Below are 24,253 nucleotides of genomic sequence, written 5' to 3'. Positions count from 1 at the left end.
AGTGAGTTTCCCCTGAAGCACTGGGGGCCACGGAGTCTCAACCTGGGCCCCGGCTCCTGCTCCCACTGGCTCCCCTCCTGCACAGAGGCCCCTCAGTGGGACCTTCTTATAAGCAGCTGACTTGCACGTTCTGCTGCGTTTCTCCTGCCCGTGGCCCCCGAGTCAGTGGAGCTGTGTGTGGACATTTTCACTACACTGAGAGGGAGTCTCTTCACCATGAGTTTTGTTCCCTCTGATTTTACAAACTGTGGCAGGAGGCATGAAGGAGGGAGTACCGGGAACTGGTGGCATCGGTTTCAACATTTTAAATCGGCACCAATGTCCCAAGAAAGCTCTCAAGCCAGGGTCCCATTCTGATTGTTGGAGGTGGGTGGTGGGTGAGGCTGTGCCCCCTGAGGGAGGGCGACCTGTCTTCCCTCCCAGCACAGCAGCACCTCTGGGAGCCAGCCCCTGGGTGTCTGAGCTGCGTGAGTGAGTCACGGCTGGGGTCCCAGCCCCCACTCGCTCCCCGTCTTCCTTCCACCTGCGCTGTAGTGTCCGTCCTGGGCAGCCTCACACCCTGCAGGAGTGGCCACTGCCGGGGTCCCCCACCCCTCATTTCCCCACTGGGCTTCAGCACTGCCCAGTCCAGGACCCCATCTCACGGAGTGATTAGAAATTTCAGGGATGAAACTTGAAAACCTGCATTGTTAATAGAGTCCTGAGGGACCGTGACAGGTGCAGAGGCCCTCCGAGGACAGGCAGGCTTCCCAGTAAAGCAGCAGAGGCGGGGCGTGGTCACTGCCTCTGATTTAGGGTTCAGTTTGAAGGCAGAGCCCAGCTGCTGAGAAGGATGGGGGACCAGGAGCTGAGTCCTCACACCTGCTGAACCCTGCACCTGGGGGGACACCTGGCATCGTCACGTCTTCCCCGGACACAGAATTCTGCTTGTGGCTAAAACATGGGAGTGTGGAAAGTAAGCAGCTGCACCAATACCAGCATTTCCTGATACAGATGCTACCGTTTCCAGCCAAATTTACCATCCTTAAAAATTATGTAATTTAACCTTTTAAAGTAATGATTAATTTTAAAAAAGGTTTGCATTTACATGAAATAATTTGCCTTTTGTATCAGTCTTTTTTCTCTTATTTGTGTCTTATTTCAGATGACTGTTTAGTTTGAAACATAAAATTAAACATCGGTTATCGCAAATTTACCTGATGTTTAACATCATGCATCATTAGGAAACTCATTAGTGATACTTGAACTGATCACATTTTATGAAATCCAAACCTTTCACACTGTCTTTCAAAAGGGTCATCTCCCAATCCTAAGGCCAGGGCCCTGAGGCACCCCCGCCCCGGCTGGGGACACTCCATACCTGGACTCTCTCTGTTGCTGTTGGCCACAGCTGCCGGCACAGGACTTTCTTGAGGACATCGGGAAGGAGGCTGATGGTCACCAGCAGCACGATGGCCAGCCAGGCGGGCCCGCTGGACAGCATCTGGATGAACACGTAGTACATCCTCTGGTAGTTGAGGAACGGCCTGAGGGGCAGGGAAGAGAAGCTGCTGGTGAGGCATGTACTCCCTGGGGCCGGCCTCTCTACTCACTGGAGAGGCTGTTTGTTCAGGGAGTTTACACTTTTATCTGTGAGAGTTGCTTGGCAAGCCACGGAGCCTGCTCTGAATTTATCATATAAAAAATGAACGCTGAACCTCCCGGTAATGCTGGGGTAAGAGGAATGGGAGAAGGAATTCTATGAAGTCATCTCAAAGGGGACATAGAAGTCTCTGAAGTTCAGTTTCACAGAAGCAAAAAAAAAAAAAAAAAAAAAAAAAAAAAGGCCACAAAAAAACAAAGGGATTGAAATACGGATGTTTTTCTATCTTGAAGTCTCGGATGGGAAGGATGTGCCGAGCACTTGTTGTTAGTACAGAGCAAGCAATGACTTCTCTCCCCAGAAAGAGGATAATTCAAAGACGTCTGTGTCAGGCTCCATGAGGGAGGCTGGCAAGGATGCAGGGACCGGTGACCTGCAGCCAGCCCGAGTCCACAGGTCCACGTCTATATGTGCCTTCTGGTAACGTTTCCTGATCGCCTTTCACATCCCAGGCACTATGGATGGTGGCAGAGACACAGAGATAGGGCCCCACCTCCAGGAAGCACAGTGAAACTGGTGAGTGGACAACAGGAGGGAAACGGGAGCAGGGCATGGCGGGTAACGGGAGGGACAGAGAGCTGCTGGCAGACCTGGGAAGAGGCTGGGGGCACCCACGTGGTGCTGGTGGCGGGCAGGAGGATGGGGTCTCATCACCAAGCAGTGGTGACATGGTGAACTCCCAGCACGTCAGAGACGCGGGGTCAATGTTTTAGGAAACAATGTGAGAGGCCGTGGTTCTACCAAGGCTGAGGGGCTGTGGCTCCTTGGCTGCAAAGCCCAGGAGCTGGTCAGAGAGGTTTGGGATGGAATCTTCCTCTTACAGAGCCATGGCCTTCAGGGCTGCTAGAATGGCCCGGCTCTCTAGAGCTAAGCAGGGTTCTCTGGGGCTGGCAGGGTGACTGACATCCTCCAAGCTCGGCTCTCATCTCTGAGACTGTGTAATGCAACCTGGGGCCACCAGGGGCCGCTGGCTGAACGAGAGAATCCGGAGGGACGCTTCCTGAGCTGAGAATCCCGCCCAGGTCAGGGGCCCTGAGGGATCCTCAGCAGGTTGCTGGCTTCCCCTAGGCCGGCTACTGACGCCAGGTCTGCAGAGGGCTGTGGCAGAGGCTGCTGAGCTGGGGCTGAGATTGGGACCTGGTCCTGGGCCCACCACTCAGCATCGTTTCCTGGCTTACAGTGACAGTCTCTAGACTGACCACCCTGCCTATGTCGCTCTCACCAGCTCAACACGCAGACACCGTGGGGTTTTTAAAAGAGCCACTCAACTCTGCTGTGCTCTGCCTCGACTGACCATGACAGCCTCAAGCCAGGATCCTCACGGCCGGCGGTCCAGGAGGCCGCCAGGCCTGCTCTGCAGCCGGGTCCGGGCCCCTCTCCGCTGGCCACGGCTCCCACTCACGGAGGACCTCCTGCCGCCCGGGCCTGCGTGCCTGCTGCTCTCCCCCGAACCAGAGGCTCCCCCAGGAGTCAGGCTGCTGCGGGCAAAGTCCAGCCCCACCATGCCTGGGCCCCATCTTGCTGTGGGGCGTGAGGATGGAGTGAGACAGGACCTGTCAAATGCCTGGGCAGTGCCTTGTTGTGGGAGGTGGTTACCAGCTGAGACTTGCTGTGATGATGGTGCTCGTCTTCCAGGTTTCAAATTACTGTTTCTGAAAAGTCACCTCTGGCCTTGCAATCTGACATAGGTCCCCTGGTGTAGAATCCTGGTCTGTTCCTCCATATAACTAACTCGTCACAAGCTGTTATCAGTTAGCGTCTTTCTCCCCCTGAAGATGCAAGTCATAGGAGCAGGGACCCCCCGGTGTCTTGCCCCCGACTGTATCCCAGGACCCCACATGACGCCCAGCACACAGCAGGTATTCAATAAACACTTGCCCCAACCAGCGAGGCTGCACGGAAAATGTGTCTTCAACCCTTGATAAAAAAATAACAATCACATGATATTTATCAGATTATCAGCTACTTATCAGAAATTTACCAGATCACTCCTCCCCAGAGAAGCGAAAAGATGACGTAGAACAGCAGCGACCCCCAAATGACAAAATGGTTGATCCAAGTCCAGTAGTGTGTGTCTAATGCAAGCTAGAAGGAAAAAAAAAAAAAAGGGCAGTTAACGGTGTCATCCGAGCGGTCAGAATGATCGTGATGGGCAGGACAGAGAGCCAGGGGGTGACGAAAAACTAAACCAAACACAAGACCCAGCAATGACAACTCAATGCCTGCAAAAAACGGCTCAGGAAGACAAAGCCACGCCTCACACCGCTCAGGAAGACAAAGCCACGCCTCACACCGCTCAGGAAGACAAAGCCACGCCTCACACCGTTCAGGAAGACAAAGCCACACCTCACACCGCTCAGGAAGACAAAGCCACACCTCACACTGTTCAGGAGACAAAGCCACACCTCACAGGGCTCAGGAAGACAAAGCCACACCTCACACCATTCAGGAGACAAAGTCACACCTCACACCATTCAGGAAGACAAAGCCACACCTCACACCATTCAGGAAGACAAAGCCACACCTCACACCATTCAGGAAGACAAAGCCACACCTCACACTGCTCAGGAAGACAAAGCCACACCTCACACTGCTCAGGAAGACAAAGCCACACCTCACACTGAGCGTGGAGAGGAAGAACGTGGGGACGCCACAGCCCTGGGTCCTGGGGAAGCGAGCCATGGATGTATTTCCCAGATGGCAGCGTGCGGGCCACAGACCAAGGTGTTGTTTATATCACCACCGAAGAAAGTCATTCAGATTAAGGTGTTATGTCTCTACCGAAGAAAGTTACTTCTTAAAATTTTTTGGAGACAGTCTCCCTCTGTCGCCCAGGCTGGAGTGCAGTAGTACGATCTTGACTCACTGCAACCTCCACCTCCCAGGTTCAAGCGATTCTTGTGCCTCAGCCTCCCAAGTAGCTGGGATTACAGGCGCGTGCTACCACGCCCGGCTACTTTTTGTGTTTTTAATAAAGACGGGGTTTTGCCATGTTGGCCAGGCTGGTCTTGAACTGCTGACCTCAGGTGATCCATCTACCTTGGCCTCCCAAAGTGCTGGAATTACAGGCGTGAGCCACTGTGCCTGGCCAGAAAGTTACTTTAGAGTCAGGTGTTGTTTATATCACTATCTAAGAAAATCACCTTAGGAATGTTTTGGTATCACTCTTTAAGACTCAGTCTGATAGGTTTTGAGATTTCATAATGATATATTCTGTATAGAATTTCACTGGACTTTAAAGAGTGAAATTTTCCAAAATACATTAATTTGTTTCAATTAAAGTGTATTTTGATGGCGCTGGGGGGAGGGCTACTTGCCACTGAAAACAATTCTAGCCTGAATTCTTTCCCAAAGAAGCAGCTTGCTCCCGAGGTTACCTTCGGTGTAGCTCTGGGGTTTGCACGCAGGGTGGCCGGGTGTGCTGAGTGGCTGTGCATTACTCGTCTAAACAGCAGGACGAGGATGCCCAGGGGTGCCCCAGGAGCCAGCCAAGGCTGGGTGGAGAGTGGCTTCCAGCCTCAGTACGGAGTTATAATTCAGAGAGCTCAGAGCGCGTGAGGCCTACACTGCAGGGGTTCACTGTGGCTAGGGGAGGAATGTGAGTGCGAGACCACTTACCTTTAGTGTAACTGTGAACACCATCACGGTGAATACCAGCGTCCCAAACGTCCAGTTTCCAAATATCTGTTTGGGGAAAATAGTCCAAGTCATCTCGTTTTTATGTATTTTTTTTTCGCTTTCACAATCAAGAGTTTTAGAAAATACATCTCATTTTCCTTGCGTGCCAACACTTCAAACCCCAAAGATATAAGCACTATATTTTCTTATTATCACATAAAAGAATATGCAGCAGCCCCCCAGAGCACGGCAGGACACCCCCATTTCCCGGCTGCATCTCCCACCACCAGTTCTGTGGCTTGGTGATGGGCTCAGAGCCCGCCTATCTGCAACTTGCTGCCCGCTCCTGACACTGGTCCTGCTCAATGCTCTCAGCCATAACAGATGTCAGTCCCAAGGTCTCAAACCGAGCACAAAAACTCCCTCACAGCTGGCATTTAAATATCCATAATGCAAACTCGGGTACATGCGAACCTCCTTTTTCTGTTTTGTGTTTTACGTAGAAGAGACAGTTGCCTGATTACCCAGCTACATTCCACGAGTTTCAGGAACAAACTCATAGATTGTGTCTGTTCCCTTCTGAACTCAGCTCAGACTCCTGCCTGCTGTTGAAGAACAGCGGCGGAAACGTTATTCGAGAAAATGATCAGGGGAAACACCCCAGGCACCCACGCGGAGGGGGAAGCCTGGGGGCTTCCCTCGGGGAACCTCCCTCAGGACAGAGAAGACAAGCCGGCAGACAGGACAGGGCTGGAGAGAGGCTGCCCCGCATGCGGCCAGAACCACAGATCCGCCAGCAGTCATGCCCAGGTGGCCGTGGAAGAGGGAAGGTCAGTGGGACCCACGAGCTGCCAGCTGGCAACGCAGCACACAGACACACACAACCCGTGAGGACAGCGCGCCCGACCCGTTAGGACAGCCTGCCCGACCCCCTAGGACAGCACGCCCGACCCCTGAGGACAACATGCCCGACCCCTGAGGACAACACGCCCGACCCCTGAGGATAGCATGCCCGACGCCTGAGGACAGCACGCCTGACGCCTGAGGACAGCACGCCTCTCTACCGCACATGAGGCACAGGCCAGAAAGGGCTGCTGCCTAGACCCCCGCCTTGGGGAAAACCCCCGACTGGAAACTTGTTTCGGGAGAACCTGCTTTCCTTCCGGACGCTCCCGCGCTGTGGCCCAGACAATTTCTAGTTTGTCGGATTCCGTGAACTGCACCTCGCAGGGAATCTTATTTTATAAACAATTAAAAAGTGGGCCGAGAGTGGTGGCTCATGCCTGTAATCCCAGCACTTTGGGAGGCCGAGGTGGGCGAATCACGAGGTCAAGAGTTTGAGACCAGCCTGGGCAACATGGTGAAACTCCGTCTCTAAGAATACAAAAATTAGCCGGGCGTAGCGGCGCACGCCTGTAATCCCAGCCACTAGGGAAGCTGAGGCAGGAGAATTGCTTGAGCCCGGGAGGCGGAGATTGCAGTGAGCAGAGATCACGCCACTGCACTCCAGCCTGAGCAACAGAGCACAGACTCTGTCTCTTAAAAAGCTGGAATACAAATGGCTGTTCTTCAGAATTCATTTTCAACCAAAACAATATACCTATCACCATACCCCTTGATTCAGCTGAGGTGAGGGTGTAGGCTACAGTCCTCCGACATGGTCAGTGGGATAACATCTTACTTGTAGATTCTAGAAAAAAGTGTTAGGACCTTTTGTAGTGAACACCGGCTTCTTAGGGGTCCCCATCAACACATCCTTCAGTTTTTCCCTCACTTCCTCATCGTGATCAAAAGTGGGCCTCTTCCTTCTGGCTTGGAAATGTCTGGCCAACAATGTCACTCAGATCTACACACACTTGTGGTTCTCGGCCGGGGCAGCCTTGCCCCCAAGGACACCTGGCCGTGGTGGAGACATTTCTGGGGCGTGGGGACTGCTAGCTTTGGATGGGGGGTGGAGGGGCTGCTGAGTACACACGACAGTGGCCCACAAGGATGTACATCTGGCCCCAGTGTCAGCAGAGCCCGGGTGAGAAGCCTGTTTCGCACTCACCAAAAAGCGCCGTCTCCTCATGGCTTAACTTCTGGGGCAGGAAAATATCATGCCTCTAGGAACAGCTGTGGCTTGGCAGCAGCCTACAAGCGCATGTGGCCAGCAAGGTGCTGGAGGGCAGGAGGCTGCTGTGCTGTAACTGGAAGCTAATGCTTTCAGCCAAGTGGTGCCTCCACAGCAGGTGAGGGCGGCTTTGCACCCAGACAACCACATCAGCTGGGCCCGGAGGAAAAGCCCCTCACGCTGCCCAGCTCTCCTCTTCCTCCCCCAGGCCTCGCCTTGGCCATCCCAACACAGAACTCTGAAAGAGTTAGATGGCAGCAAGACATGAACTCAAGGGTGCCCTGTGAAGCAGTGTGTGTCACCAACAGCGCCACAGGTGATAACTGCAGTCAACTCACACGCCCTCCTCACTGTCCCCTCTCCCTGCTGTGAGCTGAGAAGCTGCCTTTCTAAGCTCCCAGCTGGGGCTCCCTGGGTTTAGGGGGTCATGGCAGAGCTGGGGTAAGGAGTCAGGCCTCAGGATGCCTGGTCCTGCAGAGCACATGGGCTACAGCTGCAAGCTTTACAGGTGAGGAACAAAGCACAGCTATCGTGAATCCAGAATCAGGCATCTTGGTCAGGGCCCCTGAGAAACGCTGACCCATTACTGACCTGTGTCCACGTCCTTTGGAAGCTAGTCCACTGTGGAGCTATCCTGAAACGCATCTCTGGAAAGCCCTCTTATTCCCTTGGTGGCCTGAAGTGGGGCCCCCAGGTGAACTCCCGTGATGTGGTTTGGCTTTGTGTCCTCACCCAAATCTCATCTCAAATTATAATCCCCATGTGTTGGAGGGAGAGCCTGGTGGGAGGTGACTGAATCACGGACGTCCTCTTTGCAGATCTCGTTGACGGTGGGTGAGTGAGTTCTCATGAGATCTGGTTGTTTCAAAGTGCATAGCGTTTTCCCCTTTGCTCTCTCTCCCGCAGCCTTGTGAAGAAGGACCTTGCTTCCCCTTTGCCTTCCGCCATGATTGTAAGTTTCCTGAGGCCTCCTCAGACATGCTTCCTGTGCAGCCTACAGAACTGTGGGTCGATTAAACCTCTTCTTCCTAATCACCCTGTCTCAGGTAGCTCTTTAGAGCCATGTGAAAATGGACTAACATGTGCGGATAGTTTATTATTACAACCGCTGGTCGTTATTTCCATCAGATTCTGGGGGTGGCAGTCATCCCTGGCACACCAATCTCCTTTCTCAAAGGGCTTTTCACAGGGACCCTTTTTTTCCAAGTGACATCAACGCCATCCCCAGTGAAGCTCCTGTTTCTGATTTCTATGGAACCCTGTCCTTATGTGACAGGCACATCTCAGCCAAGAACCTGACCAGTGCAAAAGCCTCATTCCTTCAGCAGACCTGCCTCTGGGGCTGGCCACCCTCCACCACTGCAGGCTAAGCCCCATGCCCCCACTTCCTCCCTCCTTTGAGAATGAGTATTCCTATAGAAGCTTTCTGCTCAAAAAAGTCCTCAGACCAGACCCATTTAACTCTGATGTATAAAAACATCCCACGGCCAGCATAACTCGCGCCTTCTCAAGCTCATGGTCATGAGTGGCATCCACTGCCTCCCACCTCACCCATACGTGGACCGCTCGTGTTTCAGCTGTTCTCACTGCATCCTACATCTATCAAAGCACGTTCCAAGCTTTTAACCGTTCACTTAGGAATGTCTTGCTGTTCAACAAATAACTGTTGTCTTTGCATTCTCATTTGTGGCATCAAAATGATAAGTTACTATGGCTTACAACGTCAGTGTAGAAAATGCTCCACTGGTGAACTTTTGAAAGAGATGTCCATAATTCTATTATTCCTCCAATCCTATACAGGATCTATAGACTTTCCTATAGAATAATTTAGGTCTTTAAAACAAAGTAGCTCTCACCCAAGAACAATCAATCCCAGAGGGCATCTGGACTGTAACCCCGTTGGGAGTATCCTGGTTGGAAGGGAAATTCTCAGGGGTGAGCACCCCAACCCCAAATTGCTACGTAAGGACCAAGAGGGCTGTCAGCCACTAGGACTGCCCCCAAGTTCCCTGAGTGCTGGCATCACCCTGGGGCTGCACACAGGTTCCGTGGGGGCTCAAGGTACCTTCCAGGACGTAGCCAGGGGCTGGAGGATACAGCCGGAAGAGACCAGGAAACAGGAGCTAGTAGAAACCCTCGGATCCCAGGAAGGCAGCAGAGCCACAGTGCCCACTGACCACCAGGTGCAGCTGGCTGGGGACACGCCAGGGCTCCAGGGATCCGAGAAGGCAGAGACGCTGCAGAGGCCCTGCCAGGAAGGCTGAGAGAAGCCCCTGGCACTGCGTTGCCAGCACCTCATTCAGGAGCACAGCCAGGCAGCCCTCCTAGGACAGTGGCACCCATGTCCTCACCCCTGAAGTCCATCTCCGGGGGCTCTTGGGAGGCACCTTCACATTCACGCTGAAATTCGGAACTAGAACAACCCAGAGGCCGCACTGGGCAACACCATGAAGTCTGGTGCCGGACGTCTGGGTGTGACCCAGGCCCTGCCCCTCGGGAGCTGACCCTGCACAGGGTGTCTAGTCTGTCTGAACTTCTCTTTCCTCAGCTTTCACATGATCTGAACGTCCAGCTGAAAGGGTGGTTGTAGTGAACTAGGATGATGTTTGTGAGAGAAAACTGGAAAATCAAGTGTGGGAAAAAGGGGACTTGCTATTGCCATCGGCAGCCGCCAGGAGCCTGAAATCTCAGTGCTCAGGACACTACCTCTTAGTTCTCTTTAAGGGCTACGCAAGATGCTTACATAAGCCCAACCCTGAGGAAAATCTCATAAAAGATACAAAAGAATCAACAGGTAGCTCTGTTGGATGACGTTCATGGCCTGGTGGCATCCAGGAATTATTCAATTAAAATAAACGAAGACAAAGAATAAATTCTAGAACACTTAAAGCTTTTAAAACAGTGAAATAATATTTGAATGGATTCTCAAGATCGACCTGGTAAAAACTGATTTAAGTGATGACGACGGATAACAGCAGTGTTTAGTAAAGAGAAATGAAAACGACTAAAGCAGGTAAACCGTGCACAGGACACATAGCAGGACTTTTGTGTTTGAACCCAGCAGTCTGATGGACAAACACACAGGGAGAGAGAGGTCAGGCTAAACAAGGAACGAAGCCAATTTCTGTTTAGAAGTCACCCAGAAGGGGCTGCTGAAGAGGGACTTTCTCCGAGGTCAGCGCTGGCATCTGCTTGTACAGCTAGTTAAATACCTGAGGTATTTAAGCAGGGATGGTCTCTGACATCTACTGAATGCCTGGCGTGGCTCTCTCAGGAAGCACAGGGCCCCACCGGGCCTCCCACACATGCCTGTGCTGCCTTTAAAGTCGAGGGAAGCTCCCACGAATCCAGTCAATTCGGAAAACATCCCTGACTCAATGGACCACCCTGACACGGAAACCGAGGGAACACAGCAAGGATGTGCGTCAGGAGGCGCACACACCCTTCTAACACAGAGCTAGCTCCGGGGTGCGTGGGGCAGCAGCGGCTAACAGCGTTTCTACCGACAAAGCACACAGGAAGTCACGTTTGAAAATATTTTCGAGAAATATTTCATTTGTAATGCACTCCAAAAACACAGAGAAACGACAAACCCATGATTGTCTTACCATATGTGTGTTGGTAGTCATTATCTGAGGGTGGGAAGGGACGCCAGTGGCAAAAAGAAAAAAGCAAGATACAAATAAAACAAACCCCCAGGGGTTAGGCAAACAACCAGAGAGTGAATGTCCGCTAGAAAACTACAAATCTATTCACCACAGAGGAAGCCGACTAAGTATGGTGCTCGGGGAAATCTAACACGGGCTCAACGTGGAATTCATTCCCACATCAAAAACGCAATGTCTAAATGGTATAATTGTACCACTAGGTAATGAGCTGATGGTGAACTGTAAGTTACAGAGATAAAGTCTGAAAACCTCAGCAGGCCGGCCGTGCATGGTGGGTCACGCCTGTAATCCCAGCACTTTGGGAGGCCGAGGCGGGCAGATCACCTGAGGTCAGGAGATTGAGACCATTCTGGCTAACACGGTAAAACCCTGTCTCTACTAAAAATACAAAAAGTCAGCCAGGCATGGTGGCGGGCACCTGTAGTCCCAAGTACTCGGGAAGTTGAGGCAGGAGAATGGCGTGAACCCAGGAGGCGGAGCTTGCAGTGAGCCAAGATTGCGTCACTGCACTCCAGCCTGGGCGACAGAGCGAGACTCTGTCTCAACAACAACAAAAAAAAAGGAAAAAAAAAACCTCAGTAGGACATTTCCTTACAGCAACACTGAGCACTCAGGTAACGGGATCTTTAAAGCCACCCAGAGCTAGGCACATGTGGTGATGGACCCTGCTGGGAAGCTGCGTGGGCTGCACTGAATTACTGCGCATGTGGTGATGGGCCCCGCTGGGAAGCTGCGTGGGCTGCACTGAATTCTGCTTTGGCAAAATCATCATATGGGCTTGGGAGGGTTTATTCCTAAGCAGCTAAGTCAGCGCGATCGAGCTCTGTACTGACCTGCCCGTTGCTTGTCACAGTTGTATTTTCAAACACGAAATAAGCACCAAAGAAGAACACCAGTGCGTCAAACAGTCCCAGGAGCGTCCAGTAGATGAACACACGCCAGCGCAGCAGGGCATTCTTGGCGACGTCCCTGTGTGAGGAGAAAGGTGCACAGCGTGTGTCCTCAAGAATCAGGGCCTGGCACCTCCCCCAGGCTCTGGGGTAGCCGTCCCTGGACGTTGTCTTCATAGGATAAGATGTGCGTGGCCAGTAAACGTCAAGTTTGTGCTCTGGCCACAAATGTGGCATGTTCGTCACAATCAGCATTTCACTACGCACTCATGTCCTTGGCTAACTTTTGCTCAGATATTTTCTCTCTCATATTCACCGCAATATTGTCGTCGGCACAGAGATGCTGCCACATGCTGCTGCTTCTGAAAGTAATAAACAGAGAACACAAGGCACACACCTGACATTCACTGAGCTTGTGACACCTTACGCCTGATGTGACACCTTATGCCTGCTGTGACACCTTACGCCTGACGTGATGCCTTACGCCTGCTGTGACGCCTTATGCCTGACGTGACACCTTACACCTGACATGACACCTTATGCCTGACGTGACACCTTACACCTGTTCAGTAAGACGATTTGCAGGATTCCTCTCAGACACATGTCTAGAACAGTATATCTTCTCCCATTTTCTTAGATTTATTCCCAATTATTAAAGATGTACAACAAACTCAGAAGTTTGCCTTTTTATCATTGTCCTTAATCACCTACAGTGATTATTTTTGAATCCAAACTGTCAGGATCCTATAGAATGGCTAAATATTTTGATGAGGGCAGTGAAGCTGATGCACGGATTCCTGCAGAATCCCAGGCAGGAAAGTGAGTGGTCTTGGCTATGGTGGTGGATGCAGGAAACACGCATGTGAGAAGACTGCACAGAACTGAACACACACATACACGTGTCATGTACACACACGTACATGAGTGCAGGGAAAGCTGGGTGATCTGAATAAGGGAACGGGTGAACGGCACCAACATCAATACACTGGATGTGATGCTGGACTGCAGTTTCTTGTGTGTCACCACTAAGGGACATAGGATCAGGGCCCACGGAATCTATTATTTCTTACAACTGCATATGGATGTAAAATTATCTGCAAAATAAAATTTTAATTTATGATAGGGTTTGGCTGTGTCCTCACCCAAATCTCATCTTGAATTGTAGCTCCCATGATCCCCACGTGTCATGGGAGGGACCTGGTGGGTGGTGACTGAGTCATGGGGGCGGTTTTTTCCCATGTTGTTCTCGTAATAGTGACTAAGTCTCACGATATCTGATGGTTTTATAAAGGAAAGTTCTCCTGCACACGCTCTCCTGTCTGCCACCATGTAAGACGTGCCTTTGCTCCTCATGCCTTCCGCCATGACTGTGAGGCCTCCCCAGCCATGTGGAACTGTGAGTCCATTAAACCTCCTTCCTTCATAAATTACCCAGTCTCAGGTATGTCTTCACAGCAGGATGAAAATGGACTAATACAATTTAAAAGACCATGGAAAACAGTAACATATTGAATCTGCCAGAGACCTTGGGGGGCATTTCTGAAATAGCAGAAAAATATCTCTTCCATATTATTAAAAAAAATAACGGGGAGAAAAGACACCCTGAAACCAGAGCTGTTAATTTTTGTTTTTTCTCACTGAATGGAACACACATGGTTTTAAAGGATAACTTAGGCCACAGATTCCCTAGGGTCACAACGAGGAAGACGCTTGTACCCCGGCTCCCTCAGGACTGTCAGAAAGCACAGGAAAGTGCAAACTGGCTCCACACAGACATTCCAAATGCAGCGTAAACCATCCAGCAAGACTTGAAGAATCTCCATTTGAGCTATGTTGCTTCCAGTTTCAACAAGCTCCTGACCAAGCAAGAGCATCAGCAGATGCCGAATGCTTCTGGCCCTTAACTGGGGTCTGCCAGGTGGCTATTGGAAGGAACTGCCAGAGTGCTGCCTAGTTATTCTCTCTGCTCTCAGGAGAGGCTGTTTGGAGGATGGTACCTGTACAGGGTCGGGTCTCTCTTGAGCACGTCGATGCCAACATGCTGCTCCATGAGGCTGTACAGGAGGATGGGGAGGGAGGTGAAGCTGATGTTGTAGAGGGTCAGATACGCAGTGTCGTACAAAGTCTGTAAGAGGAAAGTCACAAGGAAGCGGCACCTCAGTGCATTGTTACAAACTTTTTGGATCTTTTGATTAAATATATTTTCTTTCTGAAATGCATAGAAAGACCAGAGCACTTTTCAAAGCTTAACAATATAAACTAGGGTCTGTGATATCAACTGTGATTTCAGGATGAAAGTCACAGCTGGCAAAAAGCCTAACACTGATTCATCCCATTCTATCAGCACAAACTTCAAGGCAAAAAAAAAGGAAAAAAGTCACAGAAAACATTTGCAACTCTGATTGCCATCTTCAAGCTTCAGTGACTCTGGTCCCAGTCACTCCCATGAAGGCAGTTGGCCCGCCAGCCACTGAGCACACATGTGACAGAAGGAGGTGTCCGTCTAGGGCAGATGCCCGGGGAGTCCTCCACCCCTCCCGGATGGGAACTGTCTTCTTCCCCTATGGGCACATTGCATGTGTTAACGTGCCAGGGACCGCAGTGGCCCATGTCCACAAGGACCTCGAATTGGAGTTAATTCTTGCAGTGGCGTTAGGATGCCCAGCCTGGCACTGCTGGGCCCTGAGGAGACCACATCATCACTGGCCCGCATCTCAGGGCCACGGCAGTTTCAGAAGACATGGAACAAGCAGCCTCCAGGATGGCAACTCCTCAGCTCCGTGGCCCCCCGCTCCCCACGACTGACCCTTCACCCCCACCTGACCCTTCACCCCCAACTGCTGCTGGGCACCCTGGCTTCCTCGTGGTGCCAGGGAGTGCTGCTCATTCCCAAGTCTCCCCTCCCCCCAGCAGCCACCCACCGGGGGAAGGAAAAGAAGGCTCAGACAGCCTGTCCCTGAAGACCCTAGGACTGACCTGTTGTGAAAACCCACAGAAGAACTGGTATAAAAACTGAGGGAAGATGAAGCAGACGTTCTGAAAGGCAAGGCAGAACCGTTAGTTTGGTGACGGGACAGAGGGAGGCAGCCGCCACCTACCAACGTGGCCCGCCCCACACGGGAGGAGGGATCCACGTGCGCCCAGCGTGCGGCAGAACAGCACTAATGGGTTCTAGAAAGCTTTCTCTTATTTCAGGGGCAACTGAAATGCACATGTGACCACATTTGGGCCACTCAGGACAGACAACATATAGGGGAAATTTATCAGCTCCAAGAGAAACAAGCAGGCAATGCAGGTATCAGTATAAACGGGAAAGAATCGAACTTGCACAGTGAATAAGGAATTCTAAAATACCCTTCCTCAAACATTTCCACCTGAAAGGTTCTCACTGGTTCCACACTCAATTCTGTGGAGGGGAGAAAAGGGCTGGGGGTCTCCTCCCGTGGCACAGCAGGCCCTCCTCAACCTTGGGGGTAGGGGTCTCCTTCTGCGGCACAACAGGCCCTCCTCATCCTCAGGGGTACATTCCCAGACCCTGAGGGGGATGCACAATCTGCGGATGGGCCTGAACCCTGTCTACGCTGTAGATGGGTATGTGTGTTCCTACACATACACACCCACGATAAAGTTTAATTTATAAAGTAGGTGCAGTAAGAGAGTAACAACAAAACATAGAATAACTATAATAATATACCATAATCAAAGTTACATGAATTTGGTCTCTCCCTCCTCCTCTTAAAATATATTATTGTGTCATATTCACCCTTCTTCTTGTGATCTGTCAACCTCGTCACCAAGACAGCTACAGAGCGACTGAGGGGCAGGTAGTGTACACACAGCATTGGCACACTGGACAAAGGGACAAGCCACATCCCAGGAAGGAGACAGCAGGACGGCATGAGACTTCATCACGCTGCTCAGAATGGCATGCAATTTAAAACTTAGGAACTGTTTATTTCTGCAGTTTTCCATTTGATATTTTTGGGCATGGGTTGACTGTAGGTAATGGAAACTGTAAAAAGCGAAGCCACAGCTAAGCAGGAGATGACTGCAATCAGATTCAACCCTTCCTTTCTGACAGTTGCTGCTACTTGGAGATCAATGACCTCTTGTGGCATCAAGTGGCTCAGACAAGGGTCGTGCCACCCTGTGCATGATCTGCTGCTGAAACCGTGAGGGGGAGCGGCGATCCTCCTACCTTATAAAAGAAGTACTGCACGAGCTCAGATATCCTAATGTAATAAAAATGCCCGTGAACAAGCAGCATCTTCTTCAAATGCTTAAACTTTGGGATTGCATAGTCGCTGTTCCTGGCAGCCTGGCGGCCTTCCTTGCCGATGACACCTAGAAGATGGAGGTGAAGGAGCTGAAGAAACGCTTTCTGCACACCACACACAGGGCAGGGACAGGGAGAAGAACGGATGAAACCATAATCATGAGCCTTCCCGGTCACACACGAGGGTGGTGACGGGGGTGTCCTCAATGCACCTGCATGCTGCCATGGGCCTTTGTCTAGCAGAGGGGTGACCTGGCCACCAGGATGTGCCAGCAGCAAGGACGAAGCTCACCTATGCCCACGTGCGCTTCCAGAATCATGCTGACATCATTTGCACCGTCGCCAATTGCTAACGTGATTGGGTGCTCTTTTGAAAATTTGATTAATTTAACAATCTGCAAAAGAAAGAAATGAGGAATGTATCTTCTCTGTTTCACTTCTGAACAGGTTATTCATTCACTAGGCAGAAATAACAAAGATGAAAAGTTGGCCTAGGCAAACAAAAAAATTAACTACTTAGAGCTAATTTACGACATTCTGTCTGTTTTCTCCATATAGGATAAAACCTTTTTCATATTGAAAGCAAAACAAAATAAAGTAAAAGAAATGAGGTATGATTAAAATGACGTGAGCTGGAAAAGGCTGGTAGACAAACTTTGGCGGTAGAGATGTGAGATATATGAAGTAGCTTGTAGTTATTGTTATATTCACCTATTTAAATATATGGAAAAGTGTGTAAATCCTGGGAAAATATATTTAAATATACAGGGGCAAATGTGAACCCTGCATTCTGTAAGATCACTATTCCAAGGTACTTCAAGCTATTTGGTATAAAGCATCTATTTCTAAAAATAAACTATTCCTAATGCTATTTTAATTTTCAAATTTGTAACGTGCAAAATCAAATATGACAATTTTATGTAAAAATAATTTCCAAGTTTTCAGTCAATTTCTTTAAAATCTTTCCCCCCCCAATCTATGTGCCTAAATGTAACGGTTCAATATATAAGACTGAAGAGATGGGGGGAAACATGTGGGTGCCTTCTTGTTTCACGATAGGAAACTGAAACCCAAGTTAATTTGTATGAAATGTTTCAAAAGCCAGTTGAGAACTTAAAAAAGTACTATGGAATACATGAAGAGCAAATGGCAAATCCTTAGTTGCTGTTCCGTTCGGGAAGTAATTCTGTAAGGTTTATGTGCAGTTACACATGTGAGGGAGAGGAGGACATCAAACCATCTTCTCACATGGAAGGTCTGTGAATGCTCTAGGCTCAGCTTGTCATTCTGAGGACCCTGGTTCTGTGGTTTTAGTGAAATTGACAGATTAGTGCACCACATGCACAAAGGCTCAACTTTTCACCTCCTTGGTTTCCAGAGTCTGTGTGAGATGTATTTTACCTTAACCACTGGGTTGCTCTGACCAATTATGGATTTATTCATGAATAGTTCAAGAGAAATTGGCCTATCATATCTAAAATGTGGTATAACAAAGTCGGAACTTTTCTAGGCTTCCTGATACCAGAAAGACATCCATGTTTACACATATATTCCATAGTGCTTTTAAAACTATTTAAAGAAAAAAACTTCAGGTGTGTGTTTCCCACAAGAACATGGCCGCGTGAGACGTTTGGAGTTGGATGGACAAAACAAGTTGAATCCTTGTGGCATTTCCCAACTGCAGCCTTTTTGGCAAATTATTCCAATTTGTAAAGCTGGTGCCCTCATTTGTCTGAGAGGGTTATTTTGAGACTAAATGCATTCGTATCTGTAGGAGGCACACACTAGGTGCTCAATAATGTCAGCTCCCTTCCCTTAGTGTAGATTCTCAGGAGTGACTGAGATAGCTTTTTTTTTTGTTTGTTTGTTTAACAGAAGTCAGCCAGGGCAGCTGTCTTGGCCGCTGCATCTGGAAGGGTCATACGTCTGCCTGGTCATCACCCACTAATCACGGAGGCTGGCCCAACAAGCAAAACAAGATCTGCGTTTTAAATCTCTATCACGGTTGCTTCTATTTTTAACAGGTGATACCCTGCTAGATTTTTTAACAATCTGAGGTGGTGAGACCTAACGGAAGGTTTTCAGTGTTTTGGACACCCTGACCACCAGCTATTGAGGATGGGAGGGCAGCACCTGAGCCTTCTGCAAGGGCGCCATGCGGCAGCAGAGCACCGCGCTGCAGCTCCGGCAGATTTCCAGGAAGAGCTCCCTGTAGTTGCCGGAACTCCCATCTTCTCGAGGCTTCATTATCAGAGACAGTGCAGCTCCATCGATAATTAAACCGTAGTCCTGCATATCTGCTGAAAGTCTGTTAGAGCACGTGAGTCAGAAACATTGCTCAATCACTAAATCTATAGATTTTAGAAGACTGTATTTTTTTGGATATGGACAGATGCTACAAATCCACGGGATTAGGAAACTAGTGTTTCTTCTTTTACCAATACAATTTTTATAGTATTGAACATAACACCTTTGTCAACATTTAAGAGTGTATTTTATGAAACATTCTTATTTTAGATAAAGCAAGTGCACACTCTCTTTGTGGACTCATTAAGTCCCTGTGCTTTTGAAACAACAGGAAGGCGTCTATCTTGTGGTCTAAGATCTTGGTCAGTCTTTATTCTCAACCTTCTTGGTCACAGTCTTTACAGCTAAGTCCTTGGGTTTCTGCCTGGATGACCTAAGTTGGAAAGAATGTGGTCATAATCTCCTCTTTGCTGGGTTTCAAAATGACGAGGAGGCTGGATGCAGTGGCTCACACCTGTAATCCCAGCACTTTGGGAGGCCAAGGCGGGTGGATCACCTGAGGTCAGGAGTTCAAGACCAGCCTGGCCAACATGGTGAAACCTCGTCTCTATTAAAAGGTGAGGGCTTTTAATCCCAGCTACTTGGGAAGCTGAGGCAGGAGAATTGTTTGAACCTGGGAGGCAGAGGTTGCAGTGAGCCAAGATCACTGCACTCCAGCCTGGGCGACAGATTGAGGCTCCATCTCAAAAATAAAAAACAAAAAAAAACAAACCTCTAATCCCTAAAAGGAGTTCTGCAGATTGCAGATCAGGTAGAGGGAATTATCTGTGTTATTTATGAATAACTTAACATTTGTGTAAATTAGAGAGCTGCTTTTGCTTTATCTACATGAATGAAACTGAAATGATTCAAGTAACATCTAATCTCAGATAATGCACCCAACATCAGTAAGGACAGCATCGATAAAATGTATCTGAATAAACTACTGAATATTCTTGGGAAAAAAACAACTCTTGGGCATGTACTGCTTTGTCTTAGACGAACAACCATGCATTATTAATATCTCCACTTCCTCCAGCAGATGCTTGAAGGTGCCTGAAGCAGAGCCCCTAAGTCTCAGAAGCAGATGAGAATTATTATCCCACTCAAAATATTTTATCAATCATGTCTTTTTGCATCTGTTAGCCGGCAGTGTGAAACTGAACATACACACATACACACAAATATGTGAAAAAGAGACGTCACAATTGCTGGAAAAAACAGCCCGTTTTGTTCCCAGTGTTCACCTGACTCCTAAGAAGCTGGCATTAATGCCCCAGGGGAGAACCGAATTCCCAGTAGAGGCAATGCGGTTCCCCAACTTGCAGGTGAAGGCCACTGGGTCTGAAGCCCCTTTTGCGGGAGTGTGGGGGCGGGGGCGGGGGCGGGGACGCGCTGCCTACCCGGAGAAGTTGTCTCTGGTCAGGCTCCCGCTGTGGCGCAGGACCGTCTTGCTCAGCTCGAACAGGATATCGTGCAGGCTCTGCTCCTCGATCCTCTTAGTGGTCAGCTCCAGCAGCTGCGTGTTCCTGCGGAAGAGCTTGCAGGCGTAGCACGTGGCCGCGGCCGTTTCCATCTTGTCTCCCGTGAGAACCCAGACCTTGATCCCGGCCTTCTGCAGGGCCTCGATGGTGTCCGCAGCTTTCTCCTGCAACCTGAGGGAGGCAAAACCAAACACAGCAGAGAGAAAAGTCAGTGCTGACCCAGGAAATCCAATAAGGAACTGCAGAAACTTGCAAAGCTGTCAAAATATCGTAGCCCCTCAAAATCAAAACACTCCACACTGTGGCTCATGATCTCACCACAAAGTACTGAAGCAGCTTCTGAAGGTCTGAACTAGTGTTTCACAGCTTAACACTTCATAACAGCAGAGAGATAAACATGGATCAAACATTTGAGAAGTAAAGGGCTGTCTTGTGTCACTGATGTCTGACAAGCCTGGAAGTTTTGTATGTAGGTGGGACTCACTACCTGGGGAGGGTTTCAGGAAATTATAACCACCACCAAAAATGTCTCAACCATGGAAAGACGGGATCTGGACTCAAGGTGGTCAGGAATATTCATTGTCTTTTGTTTTGTATAAACTGTTCTAAGTTTGTCACTTAGAACCCACTTGGGGTCCAGGTACCTCTAAATAATATAAAATACTGAGAATAACACTAGTGATTCTATGGCCAACAGGTACCATGGGCTTGCCACATGCCAGGCCCGTGTGACACTTCCTATGTGCAATCTTTCATGCTTACCACGATGTCACAAGTAAGGACGTTAGCATCACACCCATTTACACACGGAAAACCCAAAGCCTGCAGACGCTACAGAAGGTATCCGGGGGAAAGCGGCTCTTCTGACACCAGTCAGGCCACTTCCCTCTCCTTGGAAGAGCTGGGGTCAAACTATGTTTGCCTCATTTTGGGGCCTGCATTTTTTCTAGGTTTTAGACTTTACTTTCGTGTGAAGTAACGTGCCATGCTTCTAGAAAGTATGAAAGGAATGGATTTAAATTTTAACTGGAATGATCTGGTTAGGTTTTGGGAAGAACTTCCTAGCTAAAAGTCTCAAGATCAGACAATCATAGTATTCTACAGATGGAAAAAATGCCTGTAATTTTATGTGTGTATATGTATGTGTATATATATGTGTGTGTGTGTGCATATATATAGAGAGAGTGAGAGAGAGAGAGAGAAAGAGAGAGAGCACGAGAGCGAGAGAACGCCTTGTTATGTTGCCCAGGCTAGGGTACAGTGCTATGATCTCAGCTCACTGCAGCCTCCAATTCCTGGGCTCAAGCGATCCTCCCTCCTCAGCCTCCCAAGTAGCTAGGACAACAGATGGGATCTCACTATGTTGCCCAGGCTGGGCTCAAACTCCTGGCCTTAATCAATCCTCCTGCATCAGCCTCCCAAAGTGCTGGGATGACAAGTGTGCTCCACCGGGCCTGGCCCTGTTTACAAGCGTGCTCCACCGGGCCTGGCCCTGTTTACAAGTGTGTTCCACCGGGCCTGGCCCTATAATTCGATTCAAAAGGAAGCTGAGGCTCAGAGATGTTTCGCACTTGCTGACTGGAGATTTTAAGGAAATAATTTATAAGCAAGCATCATCACTTCAAAGCCACTGAGAACCCCCCCCACCAGCCATTAACTCTCCACTCTTCTACATTCCCAATCCAGTCAAGTCAACCTGCCCCCCACCCCAGGGGCTCTGTCCCATCTGCTCTGCCGGAGGCATCCCCACGCTCCTCCACCACGGCCTCTAAAGATCGACCCAGCTGCTCCCTAGGCAAACACCATCCTACGGACACCCCTCTTCTCCTGGACAGACAGCAGGTGAGTGACTGGCCACTAGAGCAAGGCCCCAGCTTCCAGCAGCACCAGCAGCAAAGCCTTTCGGTGGCAGCTGCCCTGCGCTCTGAAGCCTTCCCGTGTGCAAGTCGCGTTCTTTACATGGTGCTCTGTGCGCTTACTCTGGACTGAACAGGAGAGCGTGACTTCAAAATAAAACAAAACACAAAACCACCAAACCAAAACTTTTCGCTTCGCCTAATACTCCATTCAGATCGAGAACTCAAGGAATAATTTGTTCAACAAGCTCAGAAAATGCAGCGTTAGTGATGAGGATTTCAGTTTTGGACCGAAATGGATCTTAAAGACTTTCAAACTTGATGCTTTTAACCTCTTCTAGGAGATAAACTCCCAGTGAACTTTCTGAAGTTTCTGCTCACTCTCATCAATTGGGGCATTTTTTTTTCCTTCTTCCATTCCTACAAACCACTGAAATCCATGCCTTTCACTCAGCTCTGAAGGCACCATGTGGACCAGACGACTGTTTCTTAGTGGCCCCAGCCTCAAACAACTTTCAGTCCCCATTGTGGAGCTGGGGCACACTGGCAGCTCTTGCCTTAGAGGTACCTGAAAATCTGTAATTGGTAATTTTGCCCGTTATGATGATTATTAGTTTTTGTAATTTTCTACTTCATTAAGTTTTTTCAAGTAATGATAAACACATTGAGTATGTAATGATCTAAGAAGTAATACCAGTATTTGGAAAGAACTAGCAACAAGTTTAGGAACAGAGTTAGTTGCTGATTCCATTCTAAAGAGTAATTAGTCAGGCATGACTGCTCATGCCTGCAATTCCAGCACTTTCAGAGGCTGAGGTGGGAGGACTGCTTGAGGCCAGGAATTTGAGACTAGCCTGGGCAACACAGTGAGATCCTATCTCTACAAAAAATATAAAAAATTAGCCAGGCATGGTGGTATGTGCTTGAAGTTCTAGCTACTCAGGAGGCTGAGAAGGGAGGACAGCTTGAGCCTAGGAGTTTGAGACTGCAGTGAGTTGTGATGGTGCCACTGCACTCCAGCCTGGGCAATACAGCAAGATGCCATCCCTTAAAAAAAAAAAAAAAGAAAGAATTTGTAAGAGCCCTTCTATCTTGCCTGTTCATAATATGATATGACAAAGCTATTTTCACTACTTCCTGGGAAAGTGTGCTTTCAGGCATCTTATTCATGGACAACAAAATATCCCCCAGGCATGACCTTCCTGACATGACTCTTGGCCTCTCCCTGAGCAGCAAGCATGCCCGGTCGGCTGTGTGGATGGCCTCCCTCCCGTCTACTCGCCCTCACACGCCCTGGGCCGTCGGCCTGCATCCCAGTTTGTCTCTCAGGATGGGATGCGTGTGTTTACTTTACCGGTCCTCAACAGCCGTAGCACCAAGCAGAGTAAGATCTTTCTCTATTTGCTCATAGGCTTCTGCTAACTTTTTCTCTCGATCTTGAAGGGCCACTTTGGCAGCCTGCAGCAGTTTACAAATGCCTTCATATTCTTCTTGGATCAGCCTTTTATAAGCAACACACAAAGTTCGGAGCCCCTCCTGCAGAACACAATGCAGCGTTTAGCACGAATTCAAGGTTTCACTTGCTGAAATATTACGCTCCACGGCCTTCCCAGTATCCCTTCTCTCATTAGATTAACTAACCCAGGAATTGTAACCCTTTCAAAACTTACAGTACTAAGTAAACAATGAAAGAAAGATTATAACCCAACCAACTCTTGAAAGGAGTAAGTTATCAACAAGTGAATTATTTAAGTCCACATTAAATACCAAGAATCATTATGGATCACAGCATTTTCAGACTAGAAAGCCTGGAAATAAGTAACAGAAATCAGGGTCATCTATCAAAAGATAAACTTTGTTCCTTTATTTTGACAAATGCAGAGTTAAATTTAACCTTTTTTTTTTTTAAGGATAATCATTTGTAATTTTGTTTTTAAATCTATTTTTATTTTTATTTATTATTATTATTATTATTATTATTATTATTCTTTAGGTTTTATGGTACATGTGTGCAATGTGCAGGTAAGTTACATATGTATACATGTGCCATGCTGGTGCGCTGCACCCACTAACTCGTCATCTAGCATTAGGTATATCTCCTAATCATTTGTAATTTTATGGGCAATATCAAGTGATATTTCTAAAGTAAACATGTTTTATGTGGGAAGTTTGTAAGGTAGGTTGTTCTTTCACAATGAAGGAAACCTGCCAGGTTATTTATCAAAATCATTGGTTGCACAGGAACATAAGAAATTAAGAAATCACAAATTCCTTACTGTGATCATCATTCTGGATGTCACCATACAGAGAGAACGCAGCCGCCACCAGCAAGACACAAGGAACGGGGGCAGAGGCTGAAGCAGCCACACAGGGGGCGGTTTACAGATGAACCTCTTCATTCCATCAGTCAAGGCTGCTGA

General features: G+C 48.8%; 1 protein-coding gene across 10 annotated transcripts in view; it reads right to left on the bottom strand.

Moving 5' to 3' along the window:
* The window catches only part of ATP11A (ATPase phospholipid transporting 11A), a 199,078-nt gene that overhangs the window by 9,881 nt on the left and 164,944 nt on the right, over window positions 1–24,253 (bottom strand). For all 10 annotated transcript variants that reach the window (XM_024231048.3, XM_024231049.3, XM_024231050.3 and 7 more), the window contains exons 18-28: window positions 23,188–23,369; window positions 19,897–20,148; window positions 18,341–18,515; window positions 16,500–16,602; window positions 16,130–16,275; window positions 14,908–14,967; window positions 13,929–14,056; window positions 11,875–12,010; window positions 5,261–5,326; window positions 3,624–3,727; window positions 1,361–1,526 (exon numbers count right to left, since the gene is read on the bottom strand). In XM_024231048.3, the coding sequence (XP_024086816.3) occupies window positions 1,361–1,526; window positions 3,624–3,727; window positions 5,261–5,326; window positions 11,875–12,010; window positions 13,929–14,056; window positions 14,908–14,967; window positions 16,130–16,275; window positions 16,500–16,602; window positions 18,341–18,515; window positions 19,897–20,148; window positions 23,188–23,369 (1,518 nt within the window). The remainder of the gene's footprint in view (window positions 1–1,360; window positions 1,527–3,623; window positions 3,728–5,260; window positions 5,327–11,874; window positions 12,011–13,928; window positions 14,057–14,907; window positions 14,968–16,129; window positions 16,276–16,499; window positions 16,603–18,340; window positions 18,516–19,896; window positions 20,149–23,187; window positions 23,370–24,253) is intronic.

This window comes from Pongo abelii, chromosome 14 (genome assembly GCF_028885655.2).
Source record: "Pongo abelii isolate AG06213 chromosome 14, NHGRI_mPonAbe1-v2.0_pri, whole genome shotgun sequence".
Taxonomy (NCBI): Eukaryota; Metazoa; Chordata; class Mammalia; order Primates; family Hominidae; genus Pongo; species Pongo abelii.
This window is presented reverse-complemented; position numbering and strand designations above follow the sequence as displayed.